The sequence below is a fragment of the Emys orbicularis genome, chromosome 12, assembly GCF_028017835.1.
Source record: "Emys orbicularis isolate rEmyOrb1 chromosome 12, rEmyOrb1.hap1, whole genome shotgun sequence".
Lineage (NCBI taxonomy): Eukaryota > Metazoa > Chordata > Testudines > Emydidae > Emys > Emys orbicularis.
In genome coordinates this window covers 17,239,664-17,256,217 of record NC_088694.1, presented here as the reverse complement: position 1 = coordinate 17,256,217, position 16,554 = coordinate 17,239,664, and the positions used below count along the sequence as shown (strand labels likewise).

The 16,554-nt window shown below is 43.9% G+C and overlaps 1 protein-coding gene across 1 annotated transcript in view; it reads right to left on the bottom strand.

Annotated features, from left to right (window-relative positions):
• Nucleotides 1–3,113: 3,113 nt before the first annotated feature.
• KCNB1 (potassium voltage-gated channel subfamily B member 1) overlaps nucleotides 3,114–16,554 on the bottom strand; it is a 201,907-nt gene continuing 188,466 nt past the window's right edge. Inside the window, exon 2 of the mRNA XM_065414667.1 lies at nucleotides 3,114–5,132. Coding sequence (XP_065270739.1) covers nucleotides 3,114–5,132 — 2,019 coding nt within the window. The remainder of the gene's footprint in view (nucleotides 5,133–16,554) is intronic.

Genomic DNA, 16,554 nt, shown 5'->3' with positions numbered 1-16,554 from the left:
TGGTAAGACTAAATAGATGAGATAAGGTGTGTGTCAGATTTGATCACACAAGGCAGAGAGAGAGGGCCTTTGGTTACAAGGAGAGTTGCACCAGTTGTTTTTATTAAAAAATGACAATTATTGAGCTATACATTTTTGTCAGTGCCATCTATAAACCAAATACATGACTTTGAATGAATGTGTGGTAAACACTACAGTGTATGGCTATATTTAAATATGATCACTTTTCTGATATGTAAAATATGACTTTTTTTACATGAAAGCATCAGCTTTAAAAATATTTAAATTGGAAATCACTATTATTTACTTTATAAAAAAAAAGTTATTTTTCCCTGAATTAATTTTTTTTATTTAATTTTTTACATTTGTGCTGATGGCAGACGTGGCTGATGACTGAAACATCGAGATTATGCCGAGACTGCTCTCTTTAAAAATTCACATTTCCACTCTATGGCCTAGCAGCCCATAGAATCAATCAATACTTAAAGCTTTATCTGCTGGAAAGTCACTTTAACTTTACTTTCTAATAATTACTTAGTCTTAACAAGTATCTCAGCAACACACTACATTAGTTCCCCTAAGTATACTTGTATTTACGATGGGCCAAAGCCTGAAGTCCTTAGTCAGGCAAAATGCCCATTCAAATGAATTAGTTTTGTTTGAGTGAAGACTGAGTAAAAACTGACTAATGATCCCTCAGGAATTGGCCCTATATAAGTGCTCTGAAGATGCTTCTGTACGGACAGGTACTTTTATTTATTTTGAGTACCTGCTGTGTAACATTTTGCATGGAATTAGGTCTGTTCTCCTGTCACTAGGCTAATTCTTGAGGTCCTTACTCAGTTTGTTCTGTCTGTCTTCTCACTCAGGAAATTTCCCAGGATTCAGCCTTATGAAGAAGTGAGTAAAAACTCTGAGGAAGAACCTCAAGCTCTAACCCAACACGAGGAGAGTAATCTGGATAATTGCTCTGCATACTGTGTACAGTACTGTTCCAAGTACAGCCCTAACAAAGCTATAGTTACAACCCATAACAATTCCTAAAACATACATGTGCTTATTGCTTTCATCTGTACGTGCTGCATTCATTGTTACTGATAGACAGAAGTATAGTATAGAGTGGACAGACATTTACATTCAGGACCAACCAACAGCTATTTTGCAATAGAAAGGAACAAAATGCACCAGACCCAGATAGTTTATCTTCCTAGAGATGTAGCGTATTCTTTATAAAGTGACACTTGATATTTATGTACCAAGACCTGTTACATGCAAATAGTTACACCTCACAGCAGGTACTCATAAATATGCATCAAACTCTTATTGATATAAGTTATTTACAGTTTAGCTTTACAATAGAAACAGACAACATAAAGTGTTACCATCACAGTTATCACAGGACGGATTGTGTTTTGTTACAGGTGTGTAACAAATCACAGCCATAACAGGAGGCACAAATGAAGATAGTGCTTGTTTAAAGTGCTAGATTCTTACACTCTGGTTGGTTATTCCACCTTCACACACAACTCCCCCGCCTCCCCCCAAAAAATAAAATAATAAAAAAAAACCCTCAACAGAAAGTGCTTTTGTTTTTGAATATTAAAAATTAAAGAAAAAAATATTTTCTACACAAGTCAAATAACTTTATAGAAGGACAATGTTTAAAACCTAAGCTGGTTGCTGTTAGTTGCATTTGTTTAAAACGGTCATTTTAAAGAAAAAGATTGAATATTATTGAGCGATTTGACCTGATTTGCCTCTCACTTATATCCATTTTACACTAGTGTAACTTCATTGGTTTCAATGGAGTCACTCCTGATTTCACCAGTGGAAGTGACAGCACAATCAGGCCTGTTGTGTATAATTAAATAAGTCCTGTTTTTGCATATTTAGTTAACACTTGCATATCTAGTCATTCAACATCGACTGAGTGCAAAATGCTTCAGACTGACTCATTCCTCTCCTCCTACTTTATGAGCTAGATTGAGGCTGACCCCTAAGTGAATATGGAAGTCAGAATGGGAGGGGCACAAGGAGCCATCACTGCCACTCTTTACATTCTGGAGTAGGGGCTAGCTGCAACACAAGCAGTATACAAGCCTAGAATGCCTGGACTCTCCAAACAGGGCAGCTCCTGGGTCCCTGCCTTCTGCACAGAACAGGCGGTATGGGGTAATGGACTAGTAGTAAGAGGGAGCATGTTACAGCCTGTAAATGTGTCGAGCTATCACTCGGGTGCATTCTCCCGCAGAACCCTGGAAGAATTCTGGCTGAGTCAGCCAAAGTGCCCCTGGAGAGTCCTACTTCTGCACGGCCCCTTCACACTCCTCCAGTGTGGGTTGTGGCTTAGAAGCCTCTCTATAGCCCCGGATTTGGTATTGGTTTTAGCAGAGAGTAAGTGCAAGTTTCACTACTTTCTAGGGGGCGTTTTAAATTAGATACAAGTGGTGCAACTCACCCTGATGATATTTCAAAATAAAACATCAGGTCCTACAGTATCTGGAAGAATTAAACACACACAGGGCATTTTAATAATTTATTTCTCTAGATCACTGTTATTTTAAATAGACATAAGCTTAGATTTACCCATAATGCAAGTGTTCCCTGTTACCTTTAGACACTGTATCCATCAGAAAGAAAGATGCAGATGGGGCTATTTGGAACAACTGCCCTGAAGCAACAAGTATTGTGTTTCTAATAACTTTATACCAACCCCAGTAATTTGGTCCAGAGTTCAAATCTGGCTGCCTTGGTCTCTTCTATGGAAGTAACACAAACCAGATGTTAACACTTCCAAAAGGAGATCCATTGTACAAGGGGAGTTGATGTATATTTGGTCATGCTGACTTCAATGAAGGACATGAAAGGAGATCAAAGTGTGAGCAAGACTTGCAATCTTTATTTTCATTGATGTTTGTAGGATGAATCGGGCAACATCTTTATAGTTGTTCCAGAGAAGGATGTTTTCATAAACCCACACCAGGCCTCCCCTCAGACTTTTAGAAACAAGTGGCTTGCTTCAGTCAAAGTTCATGCCATGCAGAAGCTCTCGTTTGTTGTGTTGACTGTAAAGACATTCCTTTCAATGTTCAACAAGTTTTTTGGAGCACATGTCAGATGCGTTGATCGTGGGTGTTAGCATGTCCTCCACCACCTGGTAATATATGGACCTCGGGTGAAATGTGATTTTCTAGTCTGACAGTCTCCTGATTTCCCTGGGTTTTTCCAGTGATACCTTCCATGGAGTAAATGCAGTTTTGCCCTATAAATTTCGGTGAGGTGGGTAAAGCAGCACTCTCTAGATGGTTCTTCTCCATTCTATAAATGTTATCTTTTTGCTTTAGATAAGCACTGTTTGTAATATTGTATTTGGGACTTACATTTCCTGGAGGGCTTGAGTCGTAAAGCAACTGACCTTCATCATCAGTATCAGCATCTATATATTTATGTATGCTGGCATCGTGAAAGTTGAAAGCTATTGCTATCTGCTTCTCTGGCGACGTTGGGGGTGTTCTAGCACTTGCTGTTGTGTAGATAGAGGTTTCTGGACTGACTAAAGATCGATCAGAGAGTAAGGAACTGTCTGCAGCAGCAGCAGCTCCCCTATTCTTGAGAGCATCTGGATATATTCTCAGTACATTTGATGCTGGTACTAATGTGCTGTTGTCATCTTCCATAAAGTTGACTTTCAGAGATCTTAATTTTAAAGGGTTACTGGCTTTTACAGAACTGTTGGGACTTTCTATGAAAAATGTAGAGCGATGGCTGCCTTCTGGCTTTGGGTTTATCTCCATGAACCTGGTTCCACTTCCCTCTGCCCTGATTTGCTCCTGAATTGGATTAACACCTCCTTTGCAGGGAAGTGTAGCAAGTGGACTGTGGGAGAATTTCCCAGAGTCAGGGAAATCTGTAGCACAGCTTATAAAACTGTCAATGCTTGACATGCTCCTCATGTCAATGATCCCGTCAGCACGGGTGGTCAATAAAGGGACCGTAGGGCCAGGAATGGTCTCCATTTCTAGCTCTTCCTTTTGCTTTCCAGGGTGACCTGTGTTTTTAGTGTTGAGGTTTGGCTGTGACTGAGTCTTTGCCATTTTGTTGTACATGTCCTCCAACTGTTGGACATTCAGGTGCTGAGGGCTGGAAGAGGACCGGGCCTTTTCTGGAGATCCTTGTTCCCTAGTTTCAAAAGATTTACTGGAGCTAGTTTCAGAGAGTGTTCTTTTGGTCCATTTCCACTTGCTGGGGGATAAATGATTGTCCTGAACTTTATCCTTTTTGCCTGTGCTTTCTCCATTCTTTTCAACCACAATATCCATCAGTTCTACACTACGGGCAAAAGCATCCTTCATATTCATGGAGACAATGCTGCCATTTCTTTTTGCTCTTTCAAGTGCTTCTCTGCGCTTGATGGCTTTCTCCTGCCTCTTCTGCTCTTTGTAGAACTCAGAGAAGTTATTTACAATGATCGGGATGGGAAGAGCAATCACCAGCACCCCAGCAATGCAGCACAACCCTCCAACTATTTTGCCTAAGAGAGTTTTGGGGTAGATGTCTCCATAGCCTACTGTTGTCATGGTGATAGTGGCCCACCAGAAGGAAGCGGGGATGCTCTTGAATTTTGTATCATCCTCATCTTTTTCTGCAAAAAAAACTAAGCTGGAAAAGATCATAATGCCCATGGCCAAAAACAAGATGAGTAATCCAAGCTCATTATAGCTCCTCCTTAGAGTAAATCCCAAGGACTGTAAACCGGTTGAGTGCCTGGCCAGCTTTAGAATTCGGAGTATCCTCATGATACGAAATATCTGAACCACCCTGCGTACATTTTGGAACTGAAGTACACTTTTGTTTGATTCCGTGAGGAAGATAGTGACATAATAGGGCAAGATAGCTAGCAAATCAATAGCGTTCAGGGGGCCTTTGAAAAACTTCCATTTCTTAGGTGAGGATAGGAACCGCAAGAGGTATTCCATTGTAAACCATGCAATGCACACTGCCTCCACGTGGGCAAGCTGAGGGTTATCTGTGGTTTGTCCAAATTCATCCGTGCCTTGTAGTTCAGGAAGCGTATTAAGTGACAAGGCTATTGTAGATAATACAATGAACATGATGGAAATGATGGCCAAAATCTGCAAATAAAAGAAAAACGAGTTAGTTCATCTCAAAAGGTATGCTCCAATATTTATTCTCACTGTTAATAATATACAGGATATTTTCACTGACGTATCTCAGGCTAATTCTGCCCTTAGTGCGGCTCTCATAAATACAACTTAACAAAATATGATCTGAAAAGGGTTGACTCTGCAAACAGTTTTTAAATGTGTCTTGTATACAAAGTAGGTTGAACACAGCTACTCCAAACCAATTTGCTCATCTCTACCTCTTCAAGGCACTTGTATCAGATAGCCAAACTGTCTGGAGGATTGTGAGATAATTCAGAGGAGTAGCTTTGTATTAGCCATCCACAAGGTACCCATTAAAGTCCACCTGTAGATGAGAGCCAGATCTCCATCCAATTTGGGGATTCAATTGTGTACACAAAATGCATGTGTAGTAATGCACCCCATTTAATGTACAGTTAACATAATTGTGTTCATTTGGTAACTGCACATGCATATGGCTAATAATACTCACTTGCATGTATAAGCCACACATCTCCTGGGTGTGGTGTTCTGTCCCCTCTAGTGGCACCGAGACCACTTAGAGATTAATGAGTCTGGTACAGTTTTAGCTAAGGGCCATGTGGCTTTTAGCTCATGTGGTAGAGGCTCATGCATTTAGATCCAGAGGCCTCAGGTTTGATCCTACCCGCTGACAACCGGGGTCTGTTGGTGTTACACAGGCACAATTATACCATATATGCCACATTTTGAATGACTAAAACCTATGGAAAACTGTCCTGACTGGTTTGAAAGCTGATAAAACTTTCCCAAGACTTTTAAAAGAGATTTTAGAATTCCAAATTATTCCATATTTTGCCTGATCAGCTATTCGAACTCATCATCATAACCTGGGGAGACAGCTAACTCGCCTGTGAAAATCAAATTACACAACTTTGAGGGCGTCAGGTCAGGTCAGCACCAACTTCCAGAGAGCACACCAGCCATTAGGAACCCATTCTTGGGACAAAGAATGCAATAAGAAGAAAATGGCTAGGGGAAAAAAAGTCTGTCTATTCCCGAATCACTTATTGTGAAGAGACTAGGAAGTGGTACAGTGCTGGATTACTCTATGCTCATTACAACTTTAAGACTGTGTATCTGAGCTGTCCACCCGTAGCTGTTGTATACAGGCATTAAAATGGATTACATTCACTTTTTTTCTGTTTCCCTGCTTTCAAGAGCCGATGACATTTTCTTTTAACTTATTTGTGGGATGCTCTAGAGTTGACGGACAATTTGAGATGCACCTTCTCTTGGTGATGAATTAATTCTGCTGCTTGCTAACTGGGTGAAAGGATATCTTGTTTCTTAGGCTACTGGCAAAATACGGAAGTGCATTCAAAATATACATGTCTATGACTATTTTTATTTATTCATTGTGCTGCAAGGTGATCCTTTATGCTTACTTTTCTGCTGCTCTGCTTTAAAAACAACATAAAGTCAAAAGCTGCATTGGCTAAATATACCACAGTATACAATGAATTATAAAATCCCATGGCAGGACTTCAACACACTGAGTTGAAAACATGACAAAGAACTCACCCACCCCCACCCCCAATTTGACGGGTTAGAAATGTTAGCCTTGCTCACAATGACACTGTTTAACCAGTTTCAATGAGAAAGCATCAAGAACTACCATCAGGAGCATTAGAGAAAGAAACTCTTACGTATCACATTTTCAGCTGTAAGCAGTGCAAATACCATAGCAATCAGGATGCCCCAAGCTTTTGAACACATCTGCCTGCATGGACAAGAGCTCAAATGGAACACGGTGCAACCCAACCCTTGCTGCTGTGGCAGAAGCACCCATTTTCAATCATACACACCGCACCTGACTCTTATTCAAGGAGTGAAAAGTGGATGTGTTCTGCAATGCTTGGAGGCATTGCATGAGTTGGGCTGATGCAGTACACTTCAGCTGTGGTTTTGGAACAAAAGTAGATTACATATGCCTTGAAAACAAATAGGTAAAAGAGACACTGCCAGGTAATTTCGGCTCAAAAATGTAGATTTCGATGTTTGTTTGTTTTTAAGTGTTAAAACATCCATTTGTAATTTTAAAAAGTTTTTATGACTTTTTCCAAAACAATGTAATGCAAAACATTTTTTTAAAATTGGCTAAAAAAAATTTCCCCTGTAAAATTTGTAACCCATGCAGCTAAATGAAATGGAACAAATGAAGAGAACAAATGGTGAAAAGTATATTGGAGTTTTACAATTCCACCACTATCAGTAACTAAGGTATTACTGGCAACATAGGTAGGAAACTTCCCCTTTCTAAGTGTTTCTTTCTACTGTGGTTAAATATAACTTTATTGTCAGAGAAATGGAAATGCACGAGTCACTAGAGACAAACTACCAACAGGAAACAGCTTAGAAATGAATGTAAATAGGTGTGTGAACTGAGTGCCAGTCAGAGGTAATCAGGAATACAATCAGACCATGAACAATAGAAAAGAAACAAACAAACTACTCCAGCCCATACACAACTAATTTTTTGTTTTGGTGAACAAGGCAGTGAAACATTTTGATCAAAAATATTGGCACACTGAATTATATAAAAATGAACCCTCAGTTGGCGAGAAGATAATTTCTTCAGTGTCAGCTCTGACTTGGCATTGCTTGATAGATTTTAAGGCCAGAAGGGACCACTACTAAGGCCATGGCTGAACTACAAATTTTAGTTGACACAAGTTACGTCAGTGTACAGAAAGTGCGGTGTGCACCATGGGTAGGTAGCCCCATGTAGCATGTGCTACCATCCAGTGTGATGCCTTTTGGGAACTTTTCTCAATGTGTTGTGACAGGGCCGTAGCAACAAAGAACGTGGCCCCCTCCGAACATATGTCCGGGCGGGGCCCCTTACATTTTTTTTGCCACTTTTAGGGGCCCCCTTCCTTGTGGGGCCCCCTCCGGTTGGAGGGTACGGAGGGCGCTCGCTACGCCTCTGTGTTGTGATGTAGAAATGACTCTTATGGGAATCACTGGGCACTAGGGGTCATATTCCCAGCTTGCAATTTTCTCCATCATGCCATCTATATCCCATAATTTCGTTGCCTTTTTTTTAAAATCCCACAAAACTGCGCAGCACTTCTCAGTGTTCACCATCTCTGACAGAAGCATGGAGCCCACAGAGCTCTCTGCACTGTTCTCATTAATGCTTCAAATACAGAATGCATGATTCTCCTGTATTTGTAGACCTGCAAGAAATACCACACCAATGGGGGAAGTGGCAACATCTTCAAGGACAACTTGCTAAGGGACATAACAAAACAATCAGGTCAAGGTGGTTTGTGGCATTCACAGAGCAGCTGCAGATGGTGAGCGCTGCTTCTGGGCCTGAGAAATGAGCACTGACTGGTGGGATTGCATCATAATGCAGGTTTGAGATGATTAGCAGCAGCTGCAGAACTTTCGCCACATTCCCAGATCGGTGTGCCAAGCTAGCCCCAACCCTCCAGCATAGGGATACCAAAATAAGGGCTGCACTGACAGAGGAGAAGTGAGCAGTGATCACTGATCCAGAGTTTCAAGTGGCAGCTTGAAACTCTGGATTGCTTCCGGTCAGTGAGAACTCACTTTGGAGTCAGAAAATCCACGGTAGAGGCCATTGTCATGCAAGTGTTTAGGGCCAATAATGATCTCCTGCTACCCAGGACTGTGACTCTCAGTAATGTGCAGGACAGATGGCTTGATTTACCGCAATGGGGTTCCTGAACGGCAGCAGGTGATAGATGGCTCACACATTCCTATTTTGGCACAGCCAACCTTGCCACAGAGTACATCAACAGAGAGGGCTACTGTTCTGTGGCTATGCACGCATTGGTGGATCACTGGGGACACTTCACCAATATCAGTGTGGGCTGGTCTGGTTAAGGAAGATGCATGATGCTTGCATCTTTAAGAATACAGAACTGTTCAGAAAGCTGCAAGCAGGGACATCCTTTCCCAACCAGTGGATTACCACTGAAATGCCAATAGTAATTCTGGGGGACCTAGCCCCTTTGGCTCATGAAGCTGTATACCAGCCACCTCACAGCACCAAGGCAAGATTTAATTTCTGATTAAGCAATTGCAGAACAACTGTTGAATGTGCTTCTGATAGATTGAAGGGACGCTGGCGGTGTTTATTCACTAGATTGGATCTCAGTGAGAAAAGTATCCCAAAAGTTAGCTGTCTGTTGTTCCCTGGATAATATTTGTGAAGCAAGGGGGGCAAAACTGCTGGAGGGCAGAGGTGGACAACTGTCTGCTGGCTTTGAACAGACAGACACAATGGCCACTACAAGAGCCCAGCGTGGAGCTATGCTGTTGAGGGAGCACTTTAACGGTCAGTCACGGTAGTGCTGTGTGATGGAATGTTCTCTGGGCCTGCCGCATTGTGTGCTGCTAAGAATCATGTAGTGCTTGCTGTACATTTATAAATATCAGGGCCGCCCGGGGAGAATTTGCCCCAGACCCCGGGCCCAGCAGGGGCCCCGTGAGCCCTGGCCCGGCAGCGGTCTGGGTATTCGGCGGCAGGGGCCCCACGAGCCCTGGCCCGACGGCGGTCCGGGTCTTCGGCGGCATTTCGGCGGCGGGGGGCCCTTCAGTCGCTCCGTATCTTCGGCAGCACTGAAGGGCCCCCTGCCGCCGAAATGCCGCCGAAGACCCGGACCACTGCCAGGTGAGTACAAGCGCCGCAGCTCCCCCGCTTTGCCCCAGGCCCCCTGAATCCTATGGGCGGCCCTGATAAATGTGACATGACTGGGTGTTTTCCTGGAGCAATGAGTTATGTTGTACTTGCTGTACATGTCCAAGTACTCTTTGCTTTGAGTACCACTGTGCATTCTGCAATACATGTGGTGAACTAGTAAAGATAATTTTATTCTCCCCAAATAGAACTTTATTGTGTGAAAAAAAAACAATGTGCAAAAAACCACAGGCGACGCAATGCAAACTTTTAACATAAATTAATGGAGTGGAACTTTAGAAGTGGAAAGGCAGCAAACATTTCTGTCTATTTCAGTGCACAAATGCAGCGGCTACACAGACACCAGCTGACACTTGAGAAGCAAGTGGCGATCTCACTGTGGAAGCTGTGGTTTTCCTTGCTGTTCCCCAGCACAAAGTAGTAGGGATAAGGATGTGGGCCATGATGCCATGTGGTATGTTGGGGGGGGGGGGCCTCAGGGCAAAGGGACCAGTGACCATGAAACTGTCTGAGGCCTGAAAAGGGTGAGGAATTCTGGGATTTTTAGACCTGTGGGTCAACCAGAGTCTGCAGCATTTGGGTTTGCTGTCTGAGAAGACCCATTTCCCTCTCCTTGTCCTGCTGGGACTCCTGGACCTTTATGCCAGCTGCTCTTTCTTTCTCCAGGTTGTTGGTCATACTGTCCCCCCAACCCCTTTGTTCGTGGTCTGATGCAGCACTAGCTTGCAGGATCTCACTGAACGTGTCCTCCCTAGTACTCCTCTTTCTCCACCTCATCAGGGTCAAGCATTCTGCGGAGGTGGTGGGGGCACTCCTCAGGGCCACCATGCCAGAAGCCGCTGATAAAAACACACAGATGTACAACTGGATTTACAGTCACAATGTAAAGGGGAAAATAAGTTTCACACCTCCCTTCTCTTATTCCCATGAACACATTTAATAAGAAATGATTATTGACACTTTAGCTTTGGAGTGCCTTTCCACAGCACTGGTCTCCAGCTCCCAGCCAGGTGAGTATGGCCTTCCAGGGTTAAGTGCAGGCGAAGGATTTTCTGTTTCATGAAGCACTAACATTTCAGTCCCTATTCCATGGGTGTGAGCACAGGGTAATGGCATTGAATACTGGAACTATTTTCCACAGCCGGTGGTGATTTGAGCTAATACCTAACTCCTGAGGACAACAAAGGCACAGAGACCACAGCTACTACTGGCATCCTGAAGCCTTCGGGGCTTATCTACCACTAGCCTGCTTACTGCAATGGTGCCTGGCAAACTCATTGCAGAGTGGCACGGGACACTGTCCTACCATGGAGGGAGAAATAAGGCAGCCATCCCTGTGGGAGAGGATTGCAGAGAACCTCCATGGAAGTTTAAATCGAGATCTCTTAAGAGGATAAAAGGGACATCCTTATGTACATAAAAAAAGTGCTCTGCATGCCTCCTTCCCCCACCCACCCCGCCTAATCCAACAGGGAAATGAAAAGCAGATGCCCCCTCTATTTCTGTTTGTTGTACTGCTACTTCTCCTCATGTGAGTAAAACAATGAATAGTCGATACCTGTGTCTTGTTAACTTGGCGATGGGCTGGGTGCCATCTTTAAATTTAAACATGGTAAGGAAAAATGCATGCACAGAGTTACCCAAGTTCCTTTCTTCTTCATCAGGCTCATATGTGCTCATCTGGTAGGACTGGCTAGACTGAAGCAGAGTCTTGAACAGGTCCTAGCTCATGATATGGCTGGAGCCCACTGCTGCGTCTCCCTCCTCCCCCTCCCCTTGCTCTTCATGGCAGGGATGTCTATCTTGGGCTCCTCTGGGGTATTCAGAGTGGTCTGTAGGTGGGATCTTTGTCAAGAACGGCATGCAGCTTGTGGTTAAAGCAGCAGGTCCACTGGGCACCACCAGATCCAGTGCTGACCTGCCTGTCCTTATGGTATCCCTGGTGAAGTTCCTCTGCTTTCACACGCCACTGGTACAGATCCCTGTTGTACCTCTTTCCCAGCGTCCCCTGAGCAATCTGTTTGTAGATGTCCACGTTTCTACAGCTGCACTGCCTCTTCTTCCCACAGGCCCAGAAAATCCAATATCTCCTGTTTATTCCAGGCAGAAGCGTGTCTAGTGCATGGAGCTGGCATGGTTGGTTGGGCAGTTGAGCACAACAAGGTTGAGTTGGTAAGTATGCTTGCCATGCTGAGCAATCAGGAAAAGGCATTTCTAAAACATGCTGGGGGAGGGGAGGAGCCTAAAAAGGGATGAGCCCCCTAGGCAGTGGAGTTTACAACTGTGACCAGAGTAGTCGCTGTCGCAGGGCATGGGGCATTGTGGGACAATGTCTGGAGGACTGTTAGGGTCAACACAGGTCATGCAGTGTTTACACTCACACCGTGTTGACCTCAGTAGGTTGACCATGGTGCCACTTCATTCGGGACAGTGGTATTACTGCATCACTGTAACTGGGTGCTTATGTCAGCCAGAGACAGATCTTGCTTTCTGTTGTGATATGCACAAATAGGTTGATGCAAGGGGATTTATGTCGACCTAACTTTGTAGTGTGGACCAGTCCTTAGTCTGACCTCCTGTACGATACAGACCTCTAGACTTTCACCTAGTAATTCCTGCAGTGGGTGAACTATTCTTCTCTTCTATATAAATGAACATTAATAAGCCCAATAGCTTGTGGGATGAACTGGACATAACTTTTAGAAAGACAGTTTGTTAGCTTTTCAAATGAGTCAGCTGTAGACAGCAGAATGGAACCCAGGCATTCTGGCTCCTAGTCCCCTACTGCATGAAGAACTGCAGTAAATCATGGCTGGGGAATCTAAGCAAAAGAGCAGTATGTGATAGCAATGGGAATGTCCACAAAGGATGGAAGAGGTGCAAAAAAGAGTCAGAGGAAGACCAAAGGGCTGGAGGGGCACAGAGAAGGCTGTGAGTGCACTGAATGAGACAGGGGAAGATTAGGAGAAAGGCACCCATGCAGAGGACTGGTGTACAACCAGAAGTCTGGAAGAATGCTGGGATGAGGAGACACATGCAAAGAGAGGCATAGTGGACTCACAGGAAAAAGGCTCAAAGAGTTAGGGGAGCAGTAGCTTCCAAATTCAGACTCAAAAGTTGAAGTCAGATATTCCAAGAGGAAATTGAATGAAATCCAGAATTTTACTATTTCAGTATTGTTATTTATTTAGTAAAAGTGCTTTCTCAAAGAGCAAAAAAATGGCATTGTAAATCAGTGAATCATTTCAGGTAAGACCGTTTTAGTGTTCCTTGTTGTGATTTCTTTGGTATGACCCAACATTTCTGAATATGTTTGGGATGTTTTAAATGGTAATTCCTCATTGCTTGATGGGTTTAGTCTCTACCTATTATATACTGAAGGATTTATTTATAAACCTTGATATGTCTGGTGTGTTTATGTCCTTTACCTTCAGTTCAAATGTCAATCACTGCACCTTTACTCATTGGATTGCATCCAGCAATAATTAGTGTCGCATCTTTTATTTCTTTGGATATACTCTCCTGCTTTGAAGATCAAGGCAATGCCAGTGAATGTTAATTTGAAAAGTAGCGCATTAGGGGGTAGAATTTGTTTTTGGTTTATCAGCTCTGGTCACTGAGCTACGCAGTAAACAAAAGAAGCCATTTATCATTTCTCCTGCAAGTCACAGCAAGATGCCACCTAAACTACTAAGCTATACGATTTCCCCTTTTTTGATCTACAACCATTCTTTGTCTTTAGGAAGCCCATTAAGCTATGAGCAGCTTTTAAAATTAAACTTGTGTAAGCTCTCCTGAAGTGGGTAAAAGAATTTACATCCTGAAATGTACACAGAGCTGTCAGGGATAACATTCTCTCCGCTCTCTCTGATTTATCACCATGGTATCTGGTTAAGATGGACAACAGCTATCAACCAGTGAATGCACTAGGTGCGTGCTAGTTGAGCAAACTCAGATCTAGCTGTTGTTATCAACTACTGAGCAATGACTGTGTTTGGTGCTATACAGATCTGGTCCCTATTCTGAGGTGATTACAATCTGAACTTCTGCTATACTACAAAAATCAACCTGGGAATATTAATGTATCCCATCACAACTGGAATGGGCTGTTTCAGGGCAGTTTTGAACATGGTCAGGTCCCGTCTGTAATGCAGGATAGAAGTGTGTCTTGGCTGTGTTGGAGAACAGCTGTGTTGCCATTTGGTTCTGAAGAGGGAGGATGGGGTGTGATATGGGAACCATCAGCACTGGGAACAGAGCACAGAACATGAGCAAAGATGTCAGTGAAGGAGCAGGGAGTATATGAGATGGTGTCACAAAGGGAGGGAGAAGTTGCAAAGGAAGCAGTGAGGGTCAAGGACACATCAGAGAGAAGACAGAGGCTGCCATGGAAGTGGGGAGAAGGTATGAGAAACGGGAGGGGTGGGAAGGGGACCATTAAGAAGGCCCCACTGGTTCCCCCTAACCCTGTGATCATGGATCACATTTTAAACAGCCTGCTGAATCAGTCATGATAAAGCCCTTCTGGGAGAGGTAGGCATATCTCCAGGAGTTCTTTCTCTAGTGGACAAACCAGGCCTCGGCAACACTATGTACCTGGGGTGCTCTGGGCTCATGGCAGCAATGATTGCCTTTCCATTCCATTCCCAATTCCTTCTTCCCCACTCCTCCTTTCAGTGTTCACGGCTGCCTGGTGGCCTCACTACAGGCTAGGAAAAGCCATTAGGTCCAATTGTGACATAAGCAGGAATAATTTCACTGAGGTGAATACAGTTCTGGCTGTGTCTGCCTTTGACAACTGGAGCCCAGTGTCCTTCAAACCTGCTCCTGAGCATTAACCCTCTTACCAACTAGTGAATCGGCTGCATATCTGCATTTCTAGAGCCAAACGGTGTCTCTGTTTCTCTGTGCTACTGACCTGCAGCTTCGCTGCTATAGTATTTGAAATCTTTCAAAGAGACTGAGTGATTTAGCTCTGGGGAAAGGTCATGGATTGACAGCCCTGGGGCTGAAGTCCTTTGCAGCAGAAATGCAAGCTCTTCTTACATTGCACAGACAGCTGGAGAGGTGAGAGGGGATTTGATATCCATGGCCTAGTCAGTTCTCTAGCTCTCGTGGGACTCTGTTTAGTATTATTTTATTGGTATTGCCGTAGCACCTAGGAGCCCTCGTGTGGTAGTGCCAACAGGCTCCAACCAGGATGAGGGCCCCATTGTGCTAGGTGTGGTACAAAACACATTGTCTGAGCTAGTCCCTGCTCTGCAGAGCTTACAGTCTAAATACAAGATGGACAAAGGCTGGGAGTGTGAATCAGAGGCATAGGGAAGGGAAGTGACTTGCCCAAGGTTGCACAGCACATCCCTGGGAGAGCCAAGAATAGAACCCACATGCTCCTGACTCTCTGGCCACTCCCCTAACAGCTAGACCAAGCCATCTGCCCATACCAGGTGCCCATTAGGGCCAGTTATGGCAGCCCTAACAGTCCAGGTCTGAGTGGAACTGTATCCCCAATACAGCCCAACAAGCTCACATACCCAATTCACATATGGTTGATATAACTTCAAACACAATTCCTGCCAGGTAGGGTTTCAAGCCCCTTCAGCTAATTCATCTCGCATGTAAGTGTTCTCTCCCCACCAATCCCCAGCCTCCTTTCACTTTGTTTAACCGTGGGCTGTTATGATTCACCTGCCCGAAAGCAACATAGATTTTGTTAGTTCCAATCAAATACTTCTCCAGGCATCTGCCAGAAGGTATTGGATTGCACTGGCTCTTAATGATATTGCTGTATTGGAATGTAAGTTTCAATAGATAACAGGCAGAATTCCAGGGACACAAGGAGGCAGTAAAGTCCAGAAAGCTTTGCCTATACTAAATTGTTCCCACCATTGCAAAGATTTAAGTGAGCAAGCCTCTGATTGAATTTCTGTGACTGTTAGTGATTAATTAGTGCTAAGTAACCTTGGGGAAAGCAGAGCAAGATTTGTTAATGAATACAAGCACGCAAAATGCACACCTATTGTGTATGTATAATTATCACGTGTGCACATATGGGCTGGTTATGTGCAAATGAGCCTAAAAAGTCAACTGTGCGCCCAGTCTGTGCATGCAACTGCTGTAACCAGGTCCAAAGATGCACTGCATTCACATCAATGCATGAAACTACTGTAACCGTGGGCAAAGATGTTTCACATGCCCATTTGTGCACCATGCTTGTTCTTGAAAATTTGGCACGAGCCCCCTAATAAACCTGTCGTGGTGATCATTTTTGAAACACTCTATTAGTGCCAATTCCTGCTCACTTCCTGTGAGTAACCCCATGGGATCAGGATCAGGCCCATTGACCTTGTGGAGGCCTAGTGATACAGGCAAGATGAGCAGGGCTTGGCCCTTAGACATGTCCCACCTAGAAGGAAATCTGCTCAAGAATTTCTTGCTTCTCTCTTCCCCTTCCTGGCAGCAAAAGTTTGCAGGCAGCAAAAATAAGGAGCAAGCTCTTTCTTTCAGTATGGAATGGGGTGAGTCTTAGGGAGGGAGGGATCTGGTGAGCATTCAGGCCTTGGGATGCTTATCACAGTATTATTGTTTGTTATTTGTATTGCAGGAGCACCTAGAGGCCCCAGCTGAGATCAAAGACCTGAACATTTCAAAGCAACCAACCGGATCTGGATACCCAATTCTCACTAAAAGGAATGG